We start from the raw sequence: 22,160 nt of genomic DNA on the forward strand, positions 1-22,160 counted from the left end.
TGTCCTTCTTGTTCATGGCATTGTCCTTGTCTTTGTCGCTGTTGCTGCTGTCACAATTTGGGCAACACTGTCAACGAGGGAGTCACTCATTCGCAGTGCAACAATCGGGGAGTTAGGCAGACAGTCAGTCAGTCAGTCAGTCAATCACTCTTTCAGTCCGTCATTAACAAAGCTCAGTTATTCCGGTAGCTATTCTGTCAGCTACTTGGGTAGATTGTCAAAGCAGTTACACAGTCAGTCAGTCTGTCTAGCAGTCAGTTCTATCAGTCAGTCATTCAATCAGTAAATCAATCAGTCAGGTATTGACTGACCTTTAAAGTCAGTTAGTTATTTAATCAGTTGTCTGATATTCGTTACTGGAATGAGTTTAGAAGCAGAGAGTTAGTCTATCACTGCTTCAATCAGTCAGTCAGTCATTCAATCAGTCACTCAATCAATCAGCCAGCCAATCACTTATGCAGTCAGACAGTCATTTAATTCAAGCAGTCGTATAGTTAGTTAAATACTCGAAACTGGAATGAAAATAAAGAGAACGTAGGTAGTCAGTCACTGAATCAATCAGTCAGTCAATCAGTCATTAACTCAGTTACTCAGTCATTTATTCTGAATACTATTCGGTCAGCTTGTTGGAGAGTCTAACAAAGCACTCAGTGAGTGTCTGCCTAGCTGGCAGTCAGGCATTCAGTCAGCCATTCAGTCAGTCAATCAATCAGTCACTCAATCAGACAGGTATTGTCTTACCTATAAAGTCCGACATTCATTTAATCAGCTTTCTGTGCAATAGTCTGTTCGAAAGTCACATATTCGTTGCTGCAATGAATCTAGTGACAGAGAGTTATTCTGTCATTGCTTCAATCAATCAGTCTGTAACTCAATCAGGCAGTCAGACAGTCATTTAATTAGTTGTCTGCCAAGCAGTCGTATAGTTAGTCAGATATTCGTAGCTGGAAAGCAGTCAGTCAGCTAGTCGCTCAGTTAGTCACTCAGTCAGGCTCTCAGTGAGTCACTCCTTCAGTCAGTCAATCAGTCAGTCAGCCAGTCAGTCAGCCAGTCAGTCAGTGGATGACTTCTACTACCCTAGTCACGCAGTGAGGCAGTCATGAAGTGACTATTATGATGCCTGTCAGCTCGTTGTTGTCAGCAACAACGTGAAGACGTCGTCTCAACTTGGCTGCCTTCCAACTGGCGCATGACAGCGACACAGCTGAGAGGTGAGACTGAGGAGAGAAAGCAAAAGAGTGAGGAAGAGGAGGGGCAGAGACAGAGGCAGGTGGAAGCTAAAAGGCTGCTGACTGTGATCTGATTTAACTGGCAAGTCTGTCAACTTATTATAACATCCATTAATTTCATTTAAGCATCATTCAATTGCTTTCATTTTGATGGCAAGTTATCAAGAGTTGTGCGTGTGTGTGTGTGTGCCACAAAGCCACAGGCAACACAAAGACGGAGAAGAAGAGAAGCTGCGTTTCAACTTTGGAGTTTCAAAGTGTTTGCCCCCGGCCGCGTTGTTGTCTTGCTGCGAAAAACTTTTTACATTATGCTTCACGTAGAAACCGAAAACAGAAGCAGCAGCAGTAGAAAGTAGAGAGTAGAGAGAAAAGCAGCGAAATGGCAACAGAAACATGCCACATGCCACATGCCACACGCCACATGCTAAGGGCTCTCTGGACTGGGCTCAACACACACAATTTTATATTCATCTTTGGCTCGCCACGAACATTTCGATTTGTGCCCAGCCCGCGTAGATCAAACACAGTAACAACTGTCTGTATATGTGTGTGTGTGTATGTGTTTACAACACAATTCGATGCTATTTGAAGTGCTAAAATGGCCGAAAAAGCCTGCAGCGACATAAAAGCACAATAATATTTTTATACACGCATTATGCCAGAACGTGGCCGACAACGAGAGCTACAACGAGAGCGAGGACGACAGCGAGGACATCGACTAGGACGAGGACGCGCACAAGGACGTGCCGAATTGTGTGCGAACAGACCAGAGCAGGACAACAGCAGGACAACAGGACGCAGGACGATAGTGTCAAGTGCCATAAAACACAATTAGTCAAGAGTCATTCATTGCTTATCGCGCCACGCTGTGTGTTTGTGTATGTGTCTGTGTGTGTGACGCATGCGATTGCAGTGTTAAAGTTGAAGTTACGCATACGCCGCGTATGCCGAAAAGAGCTCAACTTGCAATACTTTTGTTTTGGTTTTCGCTTTTGCATAGTGTCACACACAATTAATCAATATGATGATAATTCCAGGCCATTACACACACACACACACACACACACACAGACACACATACTACAGTGTAACCACTAATCCGTCGAAAAGAGCTGCCAACTGCGCCGCTGACGGCGCTGCCAACTTGGAAGACGAGTTGAGTTGCGTCGTTTTCAATATGCTTTCGTGACATACGAATATCGAGAGTGTGCAGCTTATAAATATAATCTAAGCACTCACCCACACACACACACTCTCGTGAGTGTGTGTGTGCGACAGGGCGTGGCATGTAAAAGGAACAAGTGAAAATAAAGAAAGAAAACTAACGTTAACTTTGCTTGGCGTCAAACTTGGCGCATATTTTAGAGCTTGATGTTGACGTCACACGGTCAGCTGTCTCACACACACACATGCATACACATACTCGCATACACACACACACACACACACAGACAGAGAGAGATATGCTCGCGTAGTGACAATGCCAACGACAGCAGCTATGCGATATGCGAACCACGAAGGCGATGACGACGCCCCATTCGACGTTGTCGCTGTCGCTGTCGTTGTTGCTTTCACTTTCGTTTTCCCCCTTCACCATCCCCTTCCCTTTCGACGTTCACTGGCTTTTCCTTCAGCTTCTGCTTAGCTTTAGGTTTTGCTTCAGCTCAGCTTTGGCTCAGCTTTGCCACCCGCCATCGCCTTATCGAATATCAAAGTGTTGTTAAGATGATTTTTCGGTTTTGCTCGTCTTTTCTTCATCTCATCTCTTCTCTTCTCTTATTTTTTATGCTCGACGAGTTTTACACGTGAAATGTTTTCGGGTGACAACATCAAACACACACACACATACTTCAGCTGAGACAAATGCAGTTTGAATGTCGTTAGCTACACAGAGCGATAAAAGCGAGTGAAATGCAATTCAACATTTAAAATGTGCGAATCTAAAATGCAATGTAAAATACACAAAACTATATTTTTCTAAATATATACTTAATACTAACTAATATATACTATATAAATACTAATTAATATATACTAAGTACTTTATACTAAATATATACCAAATACTAATACTATTCTAAGTACTGTATACTAAATATATACCAAATACTATATACTAAATATATTTGCACAGTATTTACTTCATTTCCACTGATATACTCCGAAAGTATATACTAAATATATACCAAATACTATATAGTAAATATATTTTGCACAGTATTTACTTCATTTCCACTGATATACTAAGAAAATATATACTAAATATATACAAAATACTATATTCTACAAATATATTAAATACTATATACTAAATATATACCAAATACTATATAGTAAATATATTTTGCACAGTATTTACTTCATTTCCACTGATATACTAAGAAAATATATATTAAATTTATACAAAATTCTATATTCTACAAATATATTAAATACTATATACTAAATATATACCAAATACTATATACTAAATATATTTTGCACAGTATTTACTTTATTTCCACTGATATACCCCGAAAATATATACTAAATATATACAAAATACTATATTCTACAAATATATTAAATACTGTATACTAAATATATACCAAATACTATATAGTAAATATATTTTGCACAGTACTTACTTCATTTCTACTGATATACTAAGAAAATATATACTAAATATATACAAAATACTATATACTAAATATATACTAACTGCTATATACGTTATAATATATACTAAATGTATACTAAATACTATATACTTCATATCCACTGATACTGTATACTAAATATATACCAAATACTATATAGTAAATAGATTTTGCACAGTATTTACTTTATTTCCACTGATATACTCCGAAAATATATACTAAATATATTTGCACAGTATTTACTTCACTTCCACTGATATACTCAGTTAATGTAAACTAAATATTTACTTAATACTATGAACTAAATATATTCTTAATACTATATACTAAATATATATACTAACTGCTATATACCTTATAATATATACTCAATGTATACTAAATACTATATACTTGATTTCCACTAATTTTGTTGCAGTGTTTATCAAATATACATAGCATATCGAGTGTATTGTATTATGACAAAAGTTTCCACGTGAAAGGAAACGCTCAAGTAAACTTTTTACTGAAATTTCAACTATCTTCCCTTTGCCAATCTCTTTCTCTTTCTCTCTCACTGTCTCTCTGTCTCAGTCTCTGTCACTTTATATTTGTCTCTTTGTTGACTCGAACTTGGACCCATTAATGTGTCCTTGCACAGAGCATTTTTGTGGAATGTGCGCTGAAAAGTAGGCAACACTTTTAGCTTCAATTCTGTTGCCCAAAAGTAGGCAACACTTTTAGCTTCAATTCTGTTGGCCACTTTTCAGCTGTGCAGCACTTTGCCTGACCATCTAAATCATGTTTTCGTCCTGACCGCAGCAACTTGCCGGCCTTAACTGCAACAGACACTAGGCCTAGTCCTCGTCCTGCTCCTCCCCCTTGGTCTCACCCCTTTGGCCATTAGCAACGGTTACCCGAGCTGAGAGCAGGAGAGAGGCAGATGGAGAGGGAGATGGAGAGGGAGATGGAGGTGAGAGGCGACCACAGCTTGAACATCCTGTTTGGACTGTTTAGACTCTCTGTGAACCGCAGCAGAGTCGAGGTCGAGGGTCGAGGGTCGAGAGTCGAATTGTCTGGCTAAGTGCAGAAGCATCAACAGCAGCAGCATCATTAGCAGTGCTTGGCCGATGTGTATTATTAAACCCCAGAATGTTCCCTTTGCGTTTTTGTTGGATCCAATGGCTGAAACAAAGAACAAGCGCGTTCTCGACTCTCAACTCAACTCAACTCAGTTCAAGTGCGGGAGTGTGTCAACAAACCAAAACCCAAAACCGAGAAACCAAACGCAAACGCAAACTCAAACTCAAGCGCTAAACGCAAAACTGAAGCCGAAGCCGAAGCCGAAACCCAAGCCAGACACTCAAGCCCAAGCCATAACCCGTAACCTAAAACCGACAAGCGACAGGAGACAGAAGACAGGACAGACAAGCGACAGCTTTGCAGTTCAGTTGGGCGCAAAGTGGGCGTGGCTCAACGCGCAACGCGGGATGAGGCCGAAGTAACCGCAATCCGAGGCAGCCCAACGCCTTCTTCGCTGCTCGATTCTGCTGTTTCTCGAATTGCAAGTGCCTCAGTCCCATTTCCATTCTAAGCAGAACTCAACTCGCAGCCGAAGCATAAATTCTGCAAATAACCAGATGAATATACGCAAAGCGAGGACTAGCAGATGCCCTCTAATCGAGTCGAACTATTAAGCATACAATTTACAATCTACATGTATTATAATATAGAAGAATTTATAATACTCATGAATTGTAGAGTATAATAGTGAAAGAAAAGCACAACTAGCAGATACTCTGTAGTTAGTAAGAGATCAGCAAGATTATTGTTTAAGCTGTGATACATTTCGAATTTCGAATTTATCATTATAACAAAGATATACCAAATATAAAAATATACCAAATTACTATACCCCAAAAAAATTTAAATATATACCAAAAGCTATATTTGATATATTGATATAATACTGCCCGCTACATTTTTAATGACAGCAAAACAGTGCGGTATTTTTCTTAAAATATACCAAACTAATATACCGCAAAAATACTTAAGTATTTGATAAATTGATATAGTACTACATTCAAAATATACAATAGAGCACTAAATGATACCAGATTATTATTATTATTACCGAAAAATATTAAAAGTATATCAAAAACCATATTTGGTATATGTAGTACTACACTCAAAATATACTGCACAAATACTAAAATATACCAAAGGCTATCCAAAATATACCAAAGAGTACAAAAATATTCCAGATTGCTAACCAAATCAATTAAGACACGTGTATTTTCTATTTGTGCATATATTTTAGAATTCCTTCAGCTGTCATTCCTATCGCGCATACCCCAGGCGATTGTTTTGCAGGGTATGAAAAGCCAACGCAATGTGCAAAGCAGTCCAAGTTCAAAAGTCTTGATGCGATGCCTGTTGTTGAGAGTGGGCAGATGGGAAGTGGGGAGTAGGGGAGAGGATGAGAGGGGAAGACGGGGAGCGAATGGACAGGGAGCAACATCAGTTGACCTGAAACTGACTGCGAGGCGTCCTTGTGGCCCAATTAGGTGGGTGGGAAGCTGCTTGCTCACTCAACGAGTATTTATGTGAGACGCACCGAAAGAAATCAACTTTGTTGCTCTCTCTCTATCTTGCCATCTATTGGCATCTCTCTCTCCCCTCCACCCTCATCCCTCTCTCTCTCTCTCTCTCTCTGGCTGTCTCTTTCTGTTTGCTGTCTTATTTAAGTGAATTGTGTGTAAGGTATTTCTGCGTTTTCTTGCTTCGCTTGGCTGCTGTGGATCCCTTGGCCATCCGTTTTCATTTGACTGGCTCTCTTTGGACTCCTTACACTTGCCTCCTCGACTTGTTTGCTGTTCTGGCCATTTGTTTTAGCCTCGTTGTAGTCTATTTCGGTGTGTCCTGAGGCCACCCGCTGACTGAGGCACCGCAAAACAAGGCGTAAGTTGAATGGATTCCATTGTCTGTCGACAGTCTGCAGTTGCAGGCTAACAATAAGCAGCAAGAGCACTAACACGAACACGAACACGAACATGAACATGAACATGAACAAGGGCAAGGACTAAGGACTAACGGGACTAACGACTGCGGGTCTATGGCAGATACACGTATTTGTACTCGCTTTCAGCATTCAGCATTCAATATTCGGCATTCGGCATTCACTTTCACTCGAATGAGTTTTGCTCCTTTAACTTGGATCAGCCTTGGGAACTTGTGGATTCGCAATCATAAAAATTGATGAGCAGGAAAATACACATGTACGATATGCATATAGAATATCTAACACTACTGAATACGCCACTCTCGATTCACTCCCATTTTCTTTAGCTAATGTGACGTGAACACGTCAATACTCCATTTCTGTCACAAGAATTTCGTTGTTTTCGTTATATCAAATTTGTGTTGTACTCATATGCTTGAAATGGTTTTGTTTATTCACAAATTTAATAAAAAACTACTATTAAATTTTCTATACATAATTATTATGTAGTTCAATTTGAGTGAGTTCCATTTGTTTCAAATATTCAAATTTTCCCTCGCATTCGATCAATTGCCTAAAGTAATTCATTTTTCCCTCTTTTTCAAATATCGAAATAAGTCCTTGCAGTAATTTCCCCTTTCAATCGAAATGCCGATCAATTCCCCTCAAAAAAAGTCCCGCCATCCTGTAGGCGTGAGAGTGGGAGTGAGAGCAGGAGTGAGAGCGGGAGTGAGCTGCACTCGCCAGTTGCCAATTGACTTTTAAATCGAACGCAGTGCAAAGGACGCGGCACTTAAAAACCGCGATTTATGCGCAAATTCGGTCGTAAAGTGTTAAATTTGTGTGTCTGCATGCGACAAATTATGTTTTATCGCCATTTGCATCGTTAAAATGCCGCGCAGCTAATTATTTTCATATTTTTTTTCGAGTGTTCTATGCAATGCAGCGATGTTTGCATATACATATGTATATATGTGTGTGTGTTTGTGTTTGTGCAATGTTTGCTCTGCTTTGCAATCGCTGAAGGCGAGCTTGTGGATAATTCGAATTATTAAAGTTTTGTAAAATGTGCGCTTTAATTAAATAAACTCGTGATGATGTGCATTCAAATTGTGGCTTTTATTAAGTGCAGCGCGTACAAATGCAATTAGTGGGGTTAGGGTGAATCGAAAATCAAATCGCGTGTTTTTGCATTACTCCCTCTTCTCTCGCATTCGCTCTCGGTCTCTGTCTGTCTCTCTCTCTCTCTCTCCCCGTGTGCCGCGTTTATCTTTTCGCGAAGTGAAAACGAATAAAAACAATGTGCAATTTGCATGCTCGTGAATTAAGCATTTAAATGTGTTAAATAATAAATTGAAATCAAATCTTGTGTGCAACAATGCGCAGCAAAAACAATATCCTAAATGACACATGCATAGTTAATGCGAAAATTCTACAGCTGAGGGATTACACTGCCTGCTGTCTGTTTGTCGCCTGCTGCCTGCTGCCTGCTACCCGCCGTTGCCTCTGCCGTAAGCGACAACACTTTGCATATTATTTTTGCATGACCTTGTTTCTTTTTTGTTTTTGACGTGCGAGTGAGCGCATAGTTTTAGTCAGTACTGTACATTGCAAATTCAGCAAGCGCTATGTTGGTTATTTTTTCCTATTTTGCTTTCTTTTTTGCTTGCTGTTGCTGCTGTTCGGTACGTTGATGATCATTAAGTGCGACGCTGACCGCAACGCATGCTTCGCGATAATGACGATTTAATACATGATTATAATTTTTTCTGCGTGTGTTCTCTTCCCCTTTCGGTTCTTTTTTTCTTGCTGCTGCTGTTCGGTCCGTTGATGATCATTAACCGCAGCGCATGCTTCACGATAATGACGATTTAATACATGATTATGATAGTTGCGAATATTGTAATTTGTTGCGTCCCTTTCGCTCTTTCCGTTGTTTGCATATGAACTCGTTTCGTTTAATGACCACTATTAAGTTTGCCTATGTACATATGTTAACCCATTAGTGACGTATTTAACACATGTGCAGTTCCACTTATGTATATTTGCTATGTATTTGCGTTTTCACTTAAACCGGAATTTTATTTTGTTTTAAATGACTATTGTGAATATTTCCTATGTTACGTACACACTTAACCCTTAGATGAACACTTTGCATTTGCTGCTTAGTTAGCATGCCTTAACCCATAGAAGGCGAATCAATCATTCATTTGCATCCAAATCTCAAATTCGCACTTAAAACGGAATTTTTGTTTTAAATTACTATTGTGAATATTTCCTAAGTTACATACGTACTTAACCCTTAGACGACACCTTTGCATTTGATGCTTAGTTAGCATGCCTTAACCCATAGAAGGCGACTCAATCATTCAATTGCAGCCAAAACTCAAATTCGCAAATTAACTGCATTTATTTTGTTAATGACTATTGTGAATATTTCCTATGTTACGTACACACTTAACCTTTAGACGACACCTTTGCATTTGCTGCTTAGTTAGCATGCCTTAACCCATAGAAGGCGAATCAATCATTCATTTGCAGCCGAAACTCAAATTCGCACTCGCTGGGGTCGAGGTCTTCACTGGGTGCTAAACACGCTCTCAAGTGGATGCTGAATGGACCCACATCGCATCCTCGTAAGTCTCACAAGTGCTCTTTTGAGGGTGAGTGAGAGAGAGAAAGAGAGAGAGAGAGAGAGAGAGAGAGAGAGAGAGAGAGAGAGAGGAGCAAGGGAGACTCAATCGGAAGCCTTAGCATCGATAAGAGGAATTGACACTCAGGTGCTGAAAGTGCTTGCCGCTTAACGACAGCAACATGCTTCGAACAGCATATTAATGTGCACCTTGTTGTTGTCGTTGTTGTTGTTGTTGTGGTCAAACGATGGGGCGTGTGTATGTATGTGTGTGTGTGTGTGTAAGTAAGAGAGGGGATCACTTTGTGTATTTGTAATACGGCTTGTAGACAATGTGTAAACAAGGCTAACATCGTTTCAGCTGTGTGATGTGATGAAAAGTAATTGGTATCTTGATAGCAGAGCGAAAGAGAGAGCAGAGAAAGAAAGAGAGAGAGGGCATGCAACGTCAACGTGTTGTTATACTGTGGGATAATCGCCGCAAATGATAACGAGGCGACTAATTATGTCGACACTGCAGCATGCAGCATGGGTGTGGCATGCAACATCATGTGGCAGGCACAGGTGTGTGGCACGTTGCTGTTTGCAGCCTCAGGCCACAGAAAAGTCGACGCTGGCTGGCTGACAAGAAAAATGACTTTTCGATGCCTGTTGGCAACATCAGCGCAGCGCAGTGAATGAATAAATGAATGAATGAATGTATCGGCCGCACTCGCAACATGGATAATGAAAAATGGAGCATAGAGAATAGGGCAATAGGGGAGTGGGGAGAGGGGAGAGGGGAGAGAGCACATAAAAAAGAAATGAAAAATCATTTCGCAAAGCGAAGGCTGCAAAAGTTTGAAGGGAGCGAAAGCGATTTGCGGTTCAGTCATTCAATCATTTATTGACAGCACCAATGAGGCAGTCATCAAATGCACACACACACACACCCGCACACACACACACACATAGATTTTTAGAGAGTCGCCATTGAGGCGCCGCATTTGCATAGTGCACAGTGAGGCAAACACAATTGAACTCTGACAAGAATTATGATTATTATTACGATTATTGTTTTTAGCTGCAAGCTGGGAATTGCAATTGTTATATTTCACTCGACATAATTGGCAAATATCGAGAGTGCATATATTACGCATACGCCATGCAGACAATGTTTACAATGAGCAAATAAGTTTGGAAGCCCTTGAGCCTGAGAGAGAGAGAGAGAGAGTTAAAGAGAAACAGAGATAGCGAGAGCGAGAGGTTATGCAATTACGAGTATGTACAACAAATGGAAATAGTTATAACCAGGTCAGCATGTTGATGCCTCTGGCCTCTGGCAAAACTTGTTGTCTGTCTCGTTTGTAGGCCACAAATGAACCTAACTCGATAATCAGGCCATTAAAGTTGATGGCGGCGAGCTGAGCTGAACTGAGCTGAGCTCCACAACAAGAGACATGAAAATGAACGAGCGTTAGAAAACTGAATGGCAAACAATAAACGTTTGCTTGAGCCTCCCCGAAAATAAGTTTGCGAGGTGAAAGTAATATAATTTTCTATTCAATTATATTGACACACAATCTAGGGTCGGGTTAACTCGACCCGCATCGCATCGCATTTTGTTTTCGAACTCGCAGTTCGCAGTTTCACAAGTGGATGGCCATCTGGCAAATTGCAAGCCAATCCTCGCTACGATGATGAAGCCAGATCGAAGCGAGTCAATTGTTTGACTAGGCCACAGTCTGTGCTTCTGTTTATACCTGCTACCCGTAGGGTAGAAGGGTATTATAACTTTGTGCCTGAAAGAAATGTATTTAACAGGCAGAATAAAGCTTTCGTAAAATATATGCTTATTTATATTCTTGGTCAACATGGTATTATTTGAATGTAGTACTGTATCAATATACCTTTGGTATATTTTTTCGTTTTTTCTCGTATATTAATTTGGTATATTTTATAATTAATTCCGTACAATTAGTTGCTTTGCCTAACAATCTGGTATGTTTTGACCTCTATGGTATATTTTAAACATATTGTTGTTGGTATATTGACCAACTATAGCCTTTGGTATATGTTAGTATGTGGTATAATTTGCACACTAAGGTATGTTTTAAATGTAGAACTATATCAGCATTACCAAATATAGAATTTGGTATATATTCAGTATTTGTTGCGGTATATTTATTTAGTGTAGCTTAAAAATAATACCGTACTATTAGTTGCTTTGGCTGGCAATCTGGCATATCTTGCACTTTATGGTACATTTTGAATGCATCAATATATCAATATACCAAGTATACCATTCGGTATATTTTCCAGTATGTTTGTGCGGTATATTTTTTTTTTGGTATATTTGGAAACATGGTATGTGTTAAATGTCGCACTATATCAGCATTACCAACTATAGAATTTGGTATATATTCAGTATTTTTTGCGGTATATTTATTTAGTGTACTTTAAAAATAATACCGCACCGCAATCTGGCATATCTTGCACTTTATGGTACATTTTGAATGCATCAATATATCAATATACCAAGTATACCATTCGGTATATTTTTCAGTATGTTTGTGCGGTATATTATTTTGGTATATTTGAAGAATAATGCCGCACTGTTTTGCTTTCTTCAAAAGGAGTAGCGGGTATCTCACAGTCGAGCACACTTGACTGTGGTTTTCTTACTTGTTCTGTTTCTGTTTCTGCCTTCGGCTGTTGCCTATTGATGATGCCTATTGACAGAGCCCAGACAGACAGACAGACAGCAGATAGCGACAGCAGTAACAGGGCGTTGGCTGCTGCGAAATTGAATTCAATTTCCATACAATTATTTCACAATTTCTTTTCAAATGAACCAAATGAAAATCGGCAAACTTTTGCCGCAAGCTCACTGAAAAATCTCTGGCCGAGTGCGAGATGAGAGCAGAGCAAAGAGGAGGTGGAGGAGGGGGAGGCATAGATTTCATTTGGGGTTCGAAAATGCGCATCTCTCAATTGGGATATGCGTGAGGGGGATTGGCATTCGAATAGGCATTGATATGGAGGAAGTAGAATGGAGATGGAGGGTGGAGGGAGAATGTAGAATGAAGATTGGAGGAGCTGCTGCCTTGAACAACAAACAAACACATGATATAAGCAATCAATGGGGAACCTAAACTAAGTGCCAGAGACTAAACAACAACAATGAAAGCAGCACTAGGAAGAGGAAGGGGAAAGGGCAAGGGAGAAGGGAAGAGGGAGAAGCGAAAGAGAGCGAGGACAACAACAAGGAGAAGGACTCGAAATACAAATCAAGCCAACACATATGCGTCTATTGTTAGAAATACAAATTGTGTGTGTGAGTATAGAAAACCATTATAAATTCCCAACTGGCATATATAGGCAGAGACAGTGACAGAGACAGAGACAGAGAAAGCGACAGCGACAGCTGCAGAGACAGAGAGAGCGAGAGAGAGAGAAAGCAGATATGTTTGGCAATCAGTCGTCAGACATTTGTTATGTGTTGTAATTTGCGTACCCACATTCCAGTCAAGTTTTCGCAAAGAGAGCGACGAAGAGAGAGAAAGAGAGAGAGAGAGAGAGAGAGGGGAGAACTGCGAGTAGGCCCAAGAACCGACAAACATTAAACATCATGTAAATTTGGTTTTGTTTGAATTTCTGCTTGTTGTGTTCTTCTCTGCTCGAAGCAGGCGAATGAGTTTTTCTTCTTTTTTTTATACCATATTTATCAATTTATTCAGGAACATTTTCTTTTTTAAGTAATCATTGGCCCTGGTCCTTTTGCTCTCGGCCAAAACTTGGCCTTAGATTGAGCGAAATTGCATAATGTGGAATAAAGTACAGAGCCAAACAGAAAAGATTGACTCAAAGAGACGGAGATACAGATAAAGAGTCGGCGACGCAGAGGGAGAGGGAGAGGGAGAGGGAGAGGGGCGGAGGGCAGCCAATCAGTCTTTATGCCTGTCAACGGACATAACAGGATTCATTTTTCAGAGAGATGAATACAACACACACACACACACACAAGAAGAATAAATGCATGTGTTGTGGATTAAAAATGAATATGAATGCAAGATAGTTTCCTAATCGTTAATTAAAGTTTTCAGTTCAGTTGAACTTTTAACTATGAATTAAAGTTGAAATCAGCTTTAGAATTGATGCGACTTGCTTTGGTTTATACACAGAGAGAATCAAGTATGATTTAAGATTGAATATCTTAAGATACTATTTTTAGGTTAAGGCAATCTTAAATCAAGATTTGTATGCTAAATTTGTATTTCAGGATTAAAATCTTGATTCAAGAATGTTTTATTCTAGATTGAAAAGTAGATTTCAAAACTCGATTTAAAATATTTCCTTCTTAAATCAATTTTAAGATTTTTTTATTCTTGAAACAAGATTATAATCTTGAATTTCAATCTAGATTTTTGGAAGATTTTCGATCTTAATTTAAGAATAAACCTTCTTGATTCAATTTTGATATTGATTCAAGTTTTTTTTTTGCTGTGTAGTTTTGGTTTATACTTATCTCCCTTAATACTGCACATATATGATATACATATGTATATATGTTATGTGATTGTTAATACATTCGCACTAGACACGCCTCCTTCGTCAGGGAAGCAAGTTACTTAGTTGGCAATTAAACACAAGTTGCATAATATTCTGCTAAGAGCATTGCGAGCAGAAGGCACGCCTCTCTCCTCTATTCTTTATCCTCTATCCTCTATTCTATATTCTGTGTTCTCTATCCTGTAAGTTGGTCTTCGTCTTAGCAGACAAAGTGATGGCAAGAACCTCGCTGTATTCATGTCCCTATCTGTTTTTCTTAACATATTTATAGGAGTATAAAAGTACTATTTCTTGCTGCTCGGTTTTATGTGACGGGCTTAAGAGCTCAACCTGCGAGTAACTCACTTAAACCTCGCCTCGCTGCCCAACTAGTTCAGGACGAGCGTTCATTAGAGTCCTGGCTGAGCTAACTACTTGTCAAGCAAGATAAATTTCCATACACTCTTGGGCATCTCATACAGAGTACTGCACTAGCTTTTGCCCGCCATTGTCCGCCCTTTTCAGGGTCATAACATTTGTGCATTAACCAGAAAGCAGCGAATTAATGAACGAATTGGATTTCATGGGCAAAATGACGCTTGGCAACAGCATTAAAGTAATGCCGCATTACAAAGGATTCTTTCGAAATATGTTGAACTATGTATTGAAGTAAATTCTTATTACTTAGCATGTATTTCACTTCATTTGATTACCTAGCATACAGTTAATAATTACATAAGTTCGTCATTCAAATAAATTGATTTGATTTCAATCATTCAATCAGTTTATCTAGATAGTTTTCATTAAAATAATGCATTCCTAAACATATCAGTGGAATAGAATAGTAGACAAATTGTAGGCATGCTTTTTTTTTAAGAAATACTATAGGAATCATGTCAATCATCCATCATATAACCAACCAGTAAATAACTCATTAAATACTCGTTCGTTAGCAACAAATTACAAACTTTCCAATATTATATCAATGACGTCAATCATTAAATCAAGTAACCAATCGATAAATAAGTTCACCAAATACTCGTTTATTATAAATTATGAAGTCAGTTTGTTTTATGTGCCAATTTTAAAGTAGATGTCATAGTGTCAATCATTCAATCAAGTAATCAATCGATAAATAAGTTAACTAAGAACTGCTTCGTTATATAGCTGTTTAGCTTATCAGGCATTCACTTAATACCAAATCAATCATTTATCGCGTCAATCAATCCAAACAGCATTTAGGTAATGTCAATCAATCAATCAGGAAATAGCTCATGAACTCGTGTGTTCATTCTGAATTATTAAGTGAATCATTTATTACCTTTTGCATTACTCAATCATTCAATCAAGTCATCAATCAATTAATAAGATAACTACAAACTCCTTCGTTATATAGGTAAGTGATTTAGCTAGTCAGCCAGGACGAGTATTGGGCCTTGTTTTAAATTACCAAGTCGGTCAATTACACAAGAATCTATCAATCAAGGCACCAATCAGTAAATATCTAAAAACTGATTTATTTATTCTGAATCATTTTATATGTCAATTAAATAGCTGTATTTCAATTTGCAAACATTTCATTGATCAATCAAGTCATCAATCAATAAATAAAATAACTAAGAACTGCTACGTTAGCTATTAAGTCATTCATTTAAAACCAAGTCAATCAGCTATCATGTCAATCAATCAATGAAGGCACCAATCAATAGATATCTCAGAAACTGATCTATTCATTCTGAATTATTAAGTGAGACATTTAATATTTCAATTTGCAAACATTTCATTGATCAATCAAGTCATCAATCAATAAATAAGATAACTAAGAACTGCTAAGTTAGCTATTAAGTCATTCACCTTAAACCAAGTCAATCATCTATCATGTCAATCAATCAATCAAGGCAGCAATCAGTAGATATCTCAGAAACTGATCTATTCATTCTGAATTATTAAGTGAGACATTTAATATTTCAATTTGCAAAAATTTCATTGATCAATCAAGTCATCAATCAATAAATAAGATAACTAAGAACTGCTAAGTTAGCTATTAAGTCATTCACCTTAACCCAAGTCAATCATCTATCATGTCAATCAATCAATCAAGGCACCAATCAGTAGATATATCAGAAACTGATCTATTCATTCTGAATTATTCAGTGAGACATTTAATATTTCAATTTGCAAACATTTCATTGATAAATCAAGTCATCAATCAATAAATAAGATAACTACAAACTTATTCGCTATATATGTTAAGTAAGTAATTTAGCTTGTTAGACAAGTCGAGTATTAGACAGTGAACAATTCTTATCACTTACCGGTCGGACTGGGTGTCAGCGACATCATGTCGAAGTGGATGTTCTTCTGCTCGAAGGAGTAGTCCTTGAGGAAGGTGAGCTTGTTGCCGCGTGCCTTGGACAAGGCGGCGACGGCATTGTTGATGCTCCGCAGATATTCGCGTTTGCCAAAGTTCGTGTGTGGTGCGATGAGGCCGATGTTGAGTTGTTCCTTGTTGGCACCGACGACTTTGCTGAGGCTGTTGCCGCCGTTGGTTAGACGCAATGCGGCGCCCGAGTCAGCGATGGACAGCAGCAGCAACAGCCACATCATTGGCAACAGCAGCAGCGACGATGATGATGATTTCATTTTGTTGTCGTTGATTGCTGTTGATGTTGCTGTCCATGTTGTCGCTGCTATTCTTCTGGTTGTTGCTGCTGTTCTTATATTGCTATTGTGATTCTTGTTGCTGTTGGCAGTGTTGCAGTTTCTGTCGATGTTGCTGTTGTTGTTGTTGTTGTTGTTAATGGTGGCTGCAATATCTACAGCGCAACTGTCATCGACAACACTGCAAGATGTCGCAGTTGTTGTCGCAGTTGCTGTTGCTGTTGTGCTCGTTGACATGGAATTGAAGAATATCAAATGCTTTTTGCTTCTGTCACTCGGTTTGGCAGCAACAGTTGCTGATGTTGTCGCTGATGTTGCTGCTGCTGCTGCTGTCGCGTGTTGTGTGCCACATTTCAGTTTCACTTTCTTTGTTTTGCTGCTTCCCCTCGTCAGCTTTCGCTTTGTCCAAATGCTTTGCGGTGTTTGTGCGTTGTTCTTGTTGTTGCTGCTGTTGCTTTCATGTTGCTGTGGATGTTGCTGTTGCACAGCATGGGCCATTAATTCGACCATTACCTATACACGCCTGTGTGTGTGTGTGTGTGTGTGTGTGTTTGTTTCGCTGTCCTTTTTCTCTCGCTGCCACACAATAATTATATTTGATTTAATTAAATTGAATATAATTTAATTATTTTCGCTGTCGTTGCTGTGTTGCCAATTGGATTGCTGTTGTTGCTGTTGCTGTTGTTGCTGCTGATGTTGCTCTCACACGTTCTCTTGGCTAATTCAATTGCTGCGCGGCAACTCGACTGCTTTCTGTCTCTTCGCAGCTCTGGCATTCATTTCGCATTCACTTGATTCATTATTCATTTAAGTACCTGATTATCTTGTTGTTTTTGTTCTTGTTCTTCTTCTTCTGGTTGCTGTTGCTGGTGTTGTTGCTGGTGTTGTTGTTGTCTCTTCTCTGCTCAGTTTGTTGTGCGATTTATGCGTTTAACTAGTTGTATTTAAATATTTCTCTTTAGCTTTATATTTATTCCTTAGATTTCTGTTGGTGGATGGATTGGGTTCAAAAGCAGTTTCATTTCTTGCTCGATTTCTTCTTCTTCTGCAGCAGTTGCTCTAGTATTTAGTACTCTAGTGTGTATTGTATTTCACTCCCTCGTCGTAGTCGCTGTTGAATTATTGAAATGGCTGCCATGAAACATGAAACGAGTGTAAGTTACTTCGCACACACACAGAGACGTTCGCTAGAGCTCATAATTTGTTGCATGCTACACAATGGGGCACTTGCTGCACTTGTTGTGCGTTAACTGATGCGAGTCAAAGGCCAAAAGCGACAGGGATTCAATGCAATATACGATATTCGATTTACAAAGGGGGCACTTTCAGAATGTTTACGATATTCAATTTACGATATTCGAGCACTTTATCTCAACGCATATTGGAGTATGGTAATTGAGTAGCTGCAGTTGAAATGTGGCAGCATCAAAAGAAAATGGGGCACAAACTCACCACACACACACACACACACACACTCACACTCACAGTCATCTGGTCACTTGGGTTTATAATTTGTTGCATGCTACACAATGGGGCAGCACTTGCTGCACTTCTTGTGTGTTAACTGATGCGAGCCAAAGACAAAGCGACTGGGATTCAATGCAATATACGATATTCGATTTACGATATTACATTTACGATATTCGAGCACTCTCTATCTTGATCGCATATTGCAGTCTGGTAATCGATACTCGATTTATGATATTCGATTTACGATATTCGATTTACGATGTTCGAGCACTCTCTATCTCAACGCATATTAGAGTTTCGCCATCGAGTGGCTGCAGTTGAAATGTGGCTGCACCAAAGGGGAAAGAGTTAGACACTCACACCCACGCACACACACACACATGCACACAAACAGAGAGAGCTGCAACAGCTGTTGTTGCTGCAGTCAAGTTGACAATGGGCAATTGTTGGTCAAGCGATGACAGTTAATACGCCGTCGTGATTATTGCCATTGATTGCTATTATTATGAGCTGCTATTATTATGTACTATTATTATTATTAGTACAATTATTGCTAATATCGGAGCGCAGACAAATCATGTTTATTATCGATAATATTCCGAGTTGTTTGTCTCGCTTTCAGTTTCGAGTTTTGTGAGTTGGGCGTCGCCTGTCAACGGCAGCAACAGCAGCAGCAGCAACACATCGAGTGTCGACTCTTGGCCTGGGGGCGTGGCAGATGGGAGGTGGGAGGTGGGTTGAAGAGAAGCGAAGCGAGAATGCCTTGGCAAAGCTTCTACGTCAGCACTTTTGCGCTCGACTCTCGACTCTCGGCTCGTTTTTAGCTTCGTCGAGCTCGTGCTGCTCGTGTTGCACGTTGAGATGGAGACTGAGATGGAGACCGAGATGGAGACCGAAACTGAGCTTAGGGCGTAGCTGGCAACCAGATCTGGTCGAGGGATTCAAGCTGCTTTTGGCTTACAATTTGTGCTTGGTTTTTTTTTTTGTGTGTTCTTTTTGAAGGCGTCTGCTGCTGCTGTTGCTGTTGCTGTCTCTTCAACTCAATATTTTGTCAATAAGCAGGCAAATTTCAACTCTCTACTGTGTGCGTGTGTGTGTGTTGTTTAGTGTAGTGTGCTTGTTGTTGACCCAAAGCCAAGGGGACAAAGCAGTGATTACTTTTGCGAGCTGACTTGCTTCGTTGCTTGTTGTTTGTTGGCTTGAGCCGTAACAACAACAACAAGAACAGCTGCATTACTTGCGGCAGCCAAAGCCAAAGACATGGAAGGTCACACACACACACACACACACATACACACATACACTAGCACACGCATACGAACAGAGTAAAAGCCATAAAATGTCTTGTGTTTTACTCTTCTGTGGTTGTTGTTGTTGCTGCTGTTGGCTATGTCTATGAATGTCTATGACCGTGTCTGAGCCTACACACACACATACACACACACATTCACACACACACAGAAGCAAAGAGACAACAGGCGAAGCATTTATGCTTCACTCGTTTTCAAACGCAGCGTATGCCAGCCTCTCAGAGTGTGTTGTGCGTGTGCGTGTGTGTGTGTACACGTACACGTACACACACACGCACACGGACACACACACACACACACGGAGACACGGACATGTACATGGCAAGACAGCAATAAATTTTATCTTATGAAAACCAAATAAAAGCCGGCACTAGTCCATGGCTGCTGTGCTGTGTGGTCCCCTCCCCTCCCCTCTTCCTCCTCCCCCTCACCCTCTCCTCTCACTCTGCACTGCTCGACAGCTGCCTGGCGTATTGCGTATACGCAGCGTTGTCTGCACACAAAGTTAACAGCCAGGCGGGCAGGTGTCTCCCTTTCCCTCCCCCTTCTCTATGCTGGACTCTCCACTCTGCACCCTCCAACCTCTGCCTGATTGTTGCCTTGTTTGCCTAGTTTACCGCGAGCTCTGCAAACGTTTTGCCACAACGTGAATTCCCTGTAAACAAAGCACAACACTTGATTGCGATCGATATTCGAAACTTGCTGATCGAAAAGCGAAATCAAACTCGCAATTTTCGACAAACTTACTTCGTTACGAAATTAGAGAAGTTGAGCAAATAAATAGGTACGACTATAATAAAGCATGAAATACTGAATAAAGTAAAGTAAATAAAATGTTGCTTATCAATATGTAAAGCTACGAATATCTTTTTATTTTTAATTAAATTAAAAAGCAGCTGAACTCAGTTGAAATTCTAGTAATTTATTTAAAAGTTACGAAGATGAATAAAATCACTAATTATCTCATATTTAAAGAACTAAACTAAATTATTATAATAAAATACCGAAAGCAAAAAATCATCAATTAGTCAATATTAAATGCAGAGAAATTGTTTTGGTTTTTTTTTGTTTTTTATGTACTTTAAAATGCAGCTGAACTCAAATGGAAATAGATGAACAAATCTTTAAAGTATTTCTTCAGGTAAAAACTAAACTCTAACTAATATTCAATATTTAAAGAAATTTTTTATGATGCTTTGATTCAAATAAAATGCAGATGAATTCAAAGTAGAGGAAAATATTTCAAAAGTTATGAATTACAAAACTAAATTATTATCATAGAATGCGGAATTAAAGGAATTATTATTATTCAATTATTTATTAAAGCAAGTGAATATGTTTTTTTTAGTTCATTTAAAGTTAAGCTGAACTTGCTAAACTGTTGCTCTAGTTCCTTCTAAAGGGTATCGCCTAGTTGCTTAAGCTGACCACATACCAGTATATTCTTTATCTTTATTTTGTTGTTGCCCTAATAGTGAGAGTTGTTGTTGTTGTTGGGATTGTTGCAATGGCATTATCATCAACTGTCCTTTGGCGTAGCTTTCGTTGCCACTTTTATGACTTTTAGTGCGGTCCCAGCATTAGAGCTTCCCCACGCCCCCCGCTCCCCCCTTGAAGAGTTTGTTACTTCACACACACATGTATAGTATGTATGTGTGTGTGTGATATTGGAAAAGGGGTTAGCAACATTTCCTTTTTTTTTCGGAAGGGATTTTTAGGCAACGTTTGGACGTGTGACAGTTTTTTCGTATTTGCCTGCCACGCCCACACACACACTAGGCACGCCCTTCTGCCCCTCTCTCACACACACACACACACACACACACACAACAAGGTCGCTGCAATGTTGTTCTCGATGTGTTTTTGTGCTGTTGCCGCGTGTCGTGGCTTCAACTTTTGCTTTCAATTTCAGCACCTAAACATCCTGCTGGCATACCCCCCTCCCCCCCTCCAACCTCTCCCTCCCCCTCGTTATTCAGTCGTGAATCGACAGTGCGTCGACCGCTGTCAGCGTTGCGTTTTGTTACGATTATTCGCCTTTTGTTACTGTTGCCTTTCTATTATTCTGATTGTTGCCCCGAAAAGAGCCAAAAGCAGGAGGCAGCTGCTTATTAGTTTTTTCTTTTTTTTTTTGGCCACTTTTGCTGTTGCCAGCTCAGCCTCCGCCTTCTGCATGAGACGTGTCAGCAGCCAGCAACGAGCAACCAGCAGCCAGCAACCAGCAACAAGGACGACAACAAGGAAAAAAGCAAAACAAAAACAAGAGGAAAAAAAAAAGTGGCAGCTGAGAAAAATGGGGCGTGTTATCTTTTTGACGTTGATGATGCGCGATTCGTTAGTGGCACAACAACAACAAGCTCAATCACAATAACAATATCAACAGCAGCAACACACACACACACACCATATATACACACACATACAAAGAAGGGAAACTGCCAAGATTCATCAACTGATTTAATGGAGCTTCATTTGATGCTCTTTTTCCATCTTGATCGCCTGCGACGAACTATCTGACTGTGTGTGTGTGTGGAAGTGTATGTGTGTGTGAGAGAGAGTCTTTTTACTGTTTCTCTGTATAGATCACTCAAGGAATGCGCTCTTAGCGCTCTTAGCTAATGAATGCAGACAAGTTTGCACTTTGATCTCGTGTTTTATCGCTTTCGTTTTTTCGCTTTTTGCATTATTTCATTTATCATTTGTCACATT

General features: G+C 39.5%; 1 protein-coding gene across 4 annotated transcripts in view; it reads right to left on the reverse strand.

Moving 5' to 3' along the window:
• The window catches only part of LOC117576494 (glutamate receptor ionotropic, NMDA 2B), a 37,142-nt gene that overhangs the window by 13,707 nt on the left and 1,275 nt on the right, over window positions 1-22,160 (reverse strand). For 2 of the 4 annotated variants that reach the window (XM_034261294.2, XM_034261274.2), the window contains exon 2: window positions 16,326-17,802. In XM_034261294.2, coding sequence (XP_034117185.1) covers window positions 16,326-17,181 — 856 coding nt within the window. In that variant the 5' untranslated portion in view covers window positions 17,182-17,802. The remainder of the gene's footprint in view (window positions 1-16,325; window positions 17,803-22,160) is intronic. The other 2 variants (XM_052005502.1, XM_034261283.2) reach the window with 2 other exon arrangements.

This window comes from Drosophila albomicans, chromosome X (assembly GCF_009650485.2).
Source record: "Drosophila albomicans strain 15112-1751.03 chromosome X, ASM965048v2, whole genome shotgun sequence".
NCBI classification, from domain to species: domain Eukaryota; kingdom Metazoa; phylum Arthropoda; class Insecta; order Diptera; family Drosophilidae; genus Drosophila; species Drosophila albomicans.